Source organism: Cebus imitator, unplaced genomic scaffold (genome assembly GCF_001604975.1).
Source record: "Cebus imitator isolate Cc_AM_T3 unplaced genomic scaffold, Cebus_imitator-1.0 Scaffold256, whole genome shotgun sequence".
In the NCBI taxonomy this organism is placed as follows: domain Eukaryota; kingdom Metazoa; phylum Chordata; class Mammalia; order Primates; family Cebidae; genus Cebus; species Cebus imitator.
Genome location: NW_016107571.1, coordinates 1,764,620 through 1,770,836, shown reverse-complemented (window position 1 = coordinate 1,770,836; position 6,217 = coordinate 1,764,620). Strand labels below are relative to the sequence as shown.

The 6,217-nt window shown below is 51.1% G+C and overlaps 1 protein-coding gene across 3 annotated transcripts in view; it reads right to left on the bottom strand.

The window, feature by feature from the left end:
* The window catches only part of KCNC4 (potassium voltage-gated channel subfamily C member 4), a 68,659-nt gene that overhangs the window by 38,650 nt on the left and 23,792 nt on the right, over window positions 1-6,217 (bottom strand). The window contains exon 4 of one of the 3 annotated variants that reach the window (XM_017499309.2): window positions 3,721-3,994. The exons of the other annotated variants lie outside the window; for them this stretch is intronic. Coding sequence (XP_017354798.1) covers window positions 3,912-3,994 — 83 coding nt within the window. The 3' untranslated portion in view covers window positions 3,721-3,911. Of the gene's footprint in view, window positions 1-3,720; window positions 3,995-6,217 lie in introns of those variants that run through there. 3 annotated transcript variants of the gene reach the window in all.

Below are 6,217 nucleotides of genomic sequence, written 5' to 3'. Positions count from 1 at the left end.
GGAGTGGGGTGCTGAGTCCAGGAAGACTGGGAGGGGTGGCGGAGTGGGGTGCTGAGTCCAGGTGGACGCAGGACCAGGTTCTTTTTTCCTCTTTCCCACTCCCTGACCTCACTTCCCTCCCTCCTTCCTTTCTTCACTCTTCATCACCCCTTTTGCCCCTCCCTCCTCTTCCTCTTTCCTTCCTTCTCCCTCTGCCTTCTTACTCTTCCTTTCCCAGCACCTTCTTCATTCATTTCTGCATTTCGCTCAGTGCCTACTCTGCATGTAGCACCAGGCTAGGCCTTCGAGGGGGAGCTTGGAGGAACCAGCTCCTCTGAGCAGCTCACTGCTGCCGGAGGGGGAATTTGACAAGTACCAAGTACCAGGTAGAAAATGGTAGGTTCTAAAAGGAAGAGGGGGAAGAGCTATGGGAACTCTCTAAGGCTTCCTCATTATTCCAACAGTTTCTCAGGCAGGAAATGCACAATGTAAAAAGAAGAGCTTTCACGTTATTCCCCAAGGACTCCCAGGAATGCCCTAGAAGTGAGGTGCAAAGCCAGCTGGAGACAGAGCCTATGAGGCATAAGAGAGGACGGAGTTCAGCAGCTGCTCGTGCCAGGCCTATCTCCTGCCCATTCATTCATTTGTTCATATTTACTGAGCTTCTACAGGCCTAGCAACTTACAGGGAAGCAGGAACTCACAACTGATAGTTACAGAGGACTGCAAGTTCCTTCAGGAAAATGCACTGGCAGCAGTGATGGAAACTGACAGAGGCAGAAGGGCATGGATGTGTGGGGGGGAAAACGCCTCACCAAGAAAGTGACATGTACAGCCAGGCCTTCTCAGCCACGAGAAGGAGGTTGGGAGGGGCTGGGCTGGGTTAAAGTAATCCCTGTGAGGGAACAGCAAGTGCAAAAACAGTGAAGGTGAGAGGGCCGGGGATGTGTGGGAAACTGACAGGAAAGTGAGCCGCTGGTCCCAGGGGCTGAGAGCAGAGGCAAGATGGGCCTCAGGAGCAGCAGGGCCTCACAGGCCCTCCTAAGGAGTCTGGATTGTACACTCAGTGGGAACCCAGCCATTGAAAGGGTTCTAAGCAGGGATGACATGAATCTGATTCAGTTTCCATTGCAAGATGCTCTCCCTCTGGTGGCTGGGTGGAGATTGGTGGCAGAAGGGCAGATGGGACCCAGGGAGACCTGGGAGGAGGCTCCTGCAGGAGTCCAGCTGCAGGAGTCGGGTGAAGAGCAGGAAGTGGGAAATCCCTAACATGTATTTCAGAGCTAGAAATGTGGAACTTGGCAATGGGTTGGAATATGAGTGGGAGATTATTTTTGTCTATTGGTCTTCTGGCCTCTCTCCCTGATTAGAATGTAAGTCCCATGAGGGCAGGCATCCTGTTGGTCTTGTTCACCACTGTTTCCCCAGTGACAGAGTATGGGTGTTTACTAATTTGATGCACGAAAAATGAGTAAATGAATTAAGGGATGGGAGGATGGTTTTGACAACATCTGTTTCAGCTTCAAGGTGGATGCTGGCCGCACACTGAGAGGGGGACCAGGGAGACAAAAGGGTGGAATCACAGCTCAGCATCAGGGAGCTGTGAAGACACCTAGGGACAGCCACACAGGCACATTAGTGAGCAGGGAGAGCATGAGGAGGGGGTGTCTATTTGGGTCCCTGTTGTATACCCAGCATATACAGCAGTACCTCAGACAGAGACACCACATGTGTTTGCTGAATGAATGAACAAATGAATGAATGGAGCTGAGAGGGGATTTCTGGACTGGGACTATAAATGTGGATGTCACCAGTAACTGGAAGATGTTTCAGGCAATGGGAGGGAATGAGGTCACCCAGCAAAGAGTATGTAGAGAGAGAAAAGGAGCAACCCCTAGCTCCCACCAGCAACCAGAGCTTGCTAATTTCAGAAGCTGAGACCCTAACTCAGCCGAAAGTGGAAACCCACATTTCTGGTAGACTTGATTTGAATGGCTATAGTATATGCCTGCTAACCCTGCTCTTCCAGGGATCCTGGAGAAGCAGGTAAATAAGAGGGGGGGAGTGGAGGAGCCCCCATAACCCTGTGGGGAAAGAAGGGAGAGGCTTCCAGCACCAACATCAGAGGCCTCTGACCCCTTTAACTTGCAGCTGCAGCCATTTGGCTCCCTCTCCTCAGGCCCTAAAGCTGGGCCAGGCCCAGCTGAAGCTGTCTGGGAGAGTGCCTGGTCTCCAGTGTCCCCGGCAGCCTTTTAGTGTGATTTTGCATTTTGAATGTGGTTACCATGGCCCCAGGTGACTGAGCCAGCTCATGTACCACCTCTTGTGTGTGTTCCAGTGTGTGCACACAGGGCTTGGTGCCAGGAAAGGAAGGAAAGTGGTCACTGCAGTAATGCCACAGGGGCCCTACGAGGGTGGGCACTGGATGGCATCACAACCCAAGTCCAGGACACCCCCCTCGTTCCAGGCTAGAGGAGTCACAGATGTCTCTCTGCCCTGTCCCAAACCACTGATGGGCTGGGAAGAGGCAGAGAAGAATTTGAAGAAAATCTTGCTAGGAAAGGAAAGGAGTTTAGTTGAACTCCATTTGGAATACCTGTGTTCCCGACCTGCCTCCCCCACTAACTAGCTGTGTGTGCCACGTGAGTCAGAAAGTCTTAGGATTGGAAACAGTCTTCTAATTCCACCTCCCACGCCGAGCAGAAATCCTTCCCACAAACCCTGGTGCAGCACATGATCATCCACTGTGTCTCCAAACATTTTCAGGGAAGGGAACTTCACTACCCTGCAGGGAAGCCTATTTCTATTTGGTAATTTTGTTAGAAAGCTTCTTTTTCAGAAAGCCTGGGAGGACCCACACCAGATGTTAACAGTGTCACCTCTGCGGAGGAAAGTGGGACTGAGGAAGGGTGACAGGGGACTCCCTGTTGACTTGGTATGGGGATGGTTTCCAATACCTTGTATTAAATAACGTTTGTTTCTTTGAGACAGGGTCTCCCTCTGTCATGCAGGCTGGAGTGCAGTAGTGTGATCATAGCTCACTGCAGCCTCAACCTCCTGAGCTCAGAAGATCCTCCTGCCTCATCCTCCAGAGAAGCTGGGACTACAGGCACATGCCATCACACCTGGCTAATTTTCTTTTTTCTTTTTGTAGAGATGGGGTCTCACTATGTTGTTCAGGCTGGTCTCCAGTTTTTGAGCTCAAGCAATCCACTTTCCTCAGCTTCACAAAGTGTTAGGATTACAGCATGAGCCACCATGCCTGGCAGTATTAAATTTATAATAGCAAGGGAAACAACAGAAAATAAGTTTCTTATATATATACCTACTATGTACCCACAAAACTTACAAATAAAAATTTCATTTAGAAATGATTTTAAAAATTTAAGCCCAACCTACCTACCTAACATGCCACCTATTAGTTCCAGATCTGCAATCAGAGGATAATCTAAACCCACTTCCCCACAGGCGCCCTTTAAACACCAGGTAGTTGAGATCAGGTTTCCGAGACGTCTCCAGCTTGAGCGGCTCCTCATGTAACTTGGGTTCCAGAGCAGTTCTACCCCACTTACCCACTTGTGTGTGTCAGGGAATAAAATTCCAGTGGCGTTGCAGAGGGAAGGAACCAGTCACTGAGCTGGGTGTTAGCTCCTGCTAATTAATGAATGAATCCCAAGAGGACATCCCTCCCCACCGTATGTGTATGTGGGGTGGGGTACACACACATAAAAGGGAGACAGAGTTGAATGACTCACTTCCCCAAGCCTTGGTTTTCTAAACTGTAAAAGGGGAAAACAGTATCTTTGCTATGAGAATCAATTACAGTTAAGGAAATAACATTAAAAGCACAAACTCCTACACTGGGGCTTATACCTCACAAGCCCCATTCAGTTCAGAGGGTGGGTAAGCATTGGACGCACAGAGCCAGGCTGTTTAAGTTTGAATCCCAGCTTTGCTACTTAGTGGCTGTGTGACTTTGGAGAAATGGCCTGACATTGCTGTGCTGGTTTTCTCCTCTGTAAAACAAAGGTAATCATAACATCAATCTTGGAACGCATCTTTATAAGCATGAAATGTACTGCCTAGCACTCGATAAATGCTCGCTGTTTGGTATAATCATCCCCACTCTTACTCCTTTGTAAGGAGATAAGGACTTCACTGAAATGAGGTTGATTCACTGAAAAGTGAGGACATCAAACCAAACTGGTCATCTGTTCCTGGAGTGAGTTGCCCCCAAATCCTCCCCTCTCCCTCTAGCAATGGTTATGTGCTAGGCACTGTGCTCAAGGCTTTTAGGCACCGACTCATTTCTCCTCATAGCTCAATGAGGTAGATGCTACTGTGCTCCCATTTAAAAGATGAGGAAACAGAGGTTCAGACAGGTTGAGTAACTTGCCCAGGGTCACACCACAAGGAAGTGATGGAGCCAGGACCCAAACCTGAGTCTACCTGACTCTAAAAGTCTGTCTTATTCTTTTAAACAATGTTCTGTGCTTTTCACCAGCTCCCTACTTTGGGCTCCACTCCAGCTTCGGGGGACAGGAGGAAGCCAGAGCCCTTTCTTGCGTGACAACACAGCAGCCTGCTGTTTCTGTGAGGTGGGGAGGAGGGGCGGCCTGCTGCTTCTCTCACCCACCCCTCTGCACTCCTGCACACTGCTCCCTCCTTTTCCAGCAGCCTGAAAGGGTCACTGGGGACCCCAGCTGCCACCCCTCCAGTCCCCTCAGGACCACTCTGGCATCTGGTACCCTTGCCACTGGCTGGGTTCTCAGCCCCTGACCATGAAATGGTTCCACATCGATCTACAGAAAAAACAGCCACTTTGGCCGTGGGCCCTGATGCGTAACATCGTTATGGAGTCAGCAGTGCATCCCGTCCCATTATCGCCTGGCCAAGCTTTTCTGAGGCCAGCCTGGCTGCAAATGGCTTTCTCCTGTCTAGGGGGCCACAGCTGCTGTTTGCCCTCCACTACTGGAGGAGAGATTTTATCTTTAATTGACACTGGCTGCCTGCCACCCCCTTGCCTCGGCTGGCCCAGGCTCCAAGCCCGATCTTCCCTTACACTTCAGGAACAGGCTACCCCTGGCTTCTTCCCTCTCCTCGGCCATGCTGTCCTCACCCTGCTGTTCTACACTGCCCCAGACAGCTCCCGGGTATGTTCTTGTACTTTCTTGGAGCAGCTAGACGCAGAGATCTCAGAAATCTGTGGAGAAAAGCCTCAGAGTGACGCGAACAGGGCAGGGAGGGAGCTGACACTGTGCCACTACTGTATGTCATGTCACAGGTAGACATGTGACACGGGGCCAGGCTCTTCGCTCTCACTGTCTCTGAAACAGGGGACATCATTATCCTGTAACAAACAGGGAAACAGGCTCAGTAAGTCACCCCCAACTTACCCAGCTAGCAAGCAGCAAAGCAAGACTTTGAATTGAGGCCCCTATGGCCCTATGTGGACGCCCAGAGTAAGAGTGAGGAGTAAGACAAGAATGAGGAGAGGTGAGCAGGCCACCAGACCCGCCAGAGCCCCGTGCAAGATGGAAACGCAGGGCCCCTCCTTCAACCATTACTAACTTCATGATGGTGACAGCTCAACGTTAAATCCAGCATGGGGCCCTTCTGAGTGGCTGTGCAGGTTGCACACCCATGAGGCTGGCCCTGCAAGTGCCCCTATGTGACGGTGAGAGGGATAACTACAGTGAGAGCCAAGGGCCTCGTCTGACCATCACTGGCCATTTTCCCGTCCTATCCAGGCCCAGGATGTGTTCACTCTCCATCCCTAAGTGGTCCCCAGTTGTGCTACCAGTCCCTAGTCAGCCTCAGTTTGTCAGCCATACAGTCATTGCAACGACTTTGGCATCCCCAGGGCCTTGGCCCATTTAGAACTGGTATAATTGCAGGGAGGAGGGGAGACCCCCTGCACGCATAGAATACAGTGGAATTCCTTAAACAAAGAACAGTCTTTTCTTCCATGCCACGGCAGGGCCTTGGTGACAGCAGTGGCGATGAGAACACTGGCTGGGACTCAGGGTCCTGGGTTAGGCCTCTTTGTGTAGCTTTGGGCAGATGACTTGTCCTCTCTAAGCACTGGTCTCCCACTATAAAATGCAGGGGTTGGGCTTCACTGATGATTCCTGCTGGAGTGGGGTTCTGCTGAGTGTGTGCACTCCTCAGGTGTCAGGAGAGAGAGCCCCAGGAGGTCCCGACAGACACAGAGCCAGAAAGGAGAGGCAGAGGCAGGT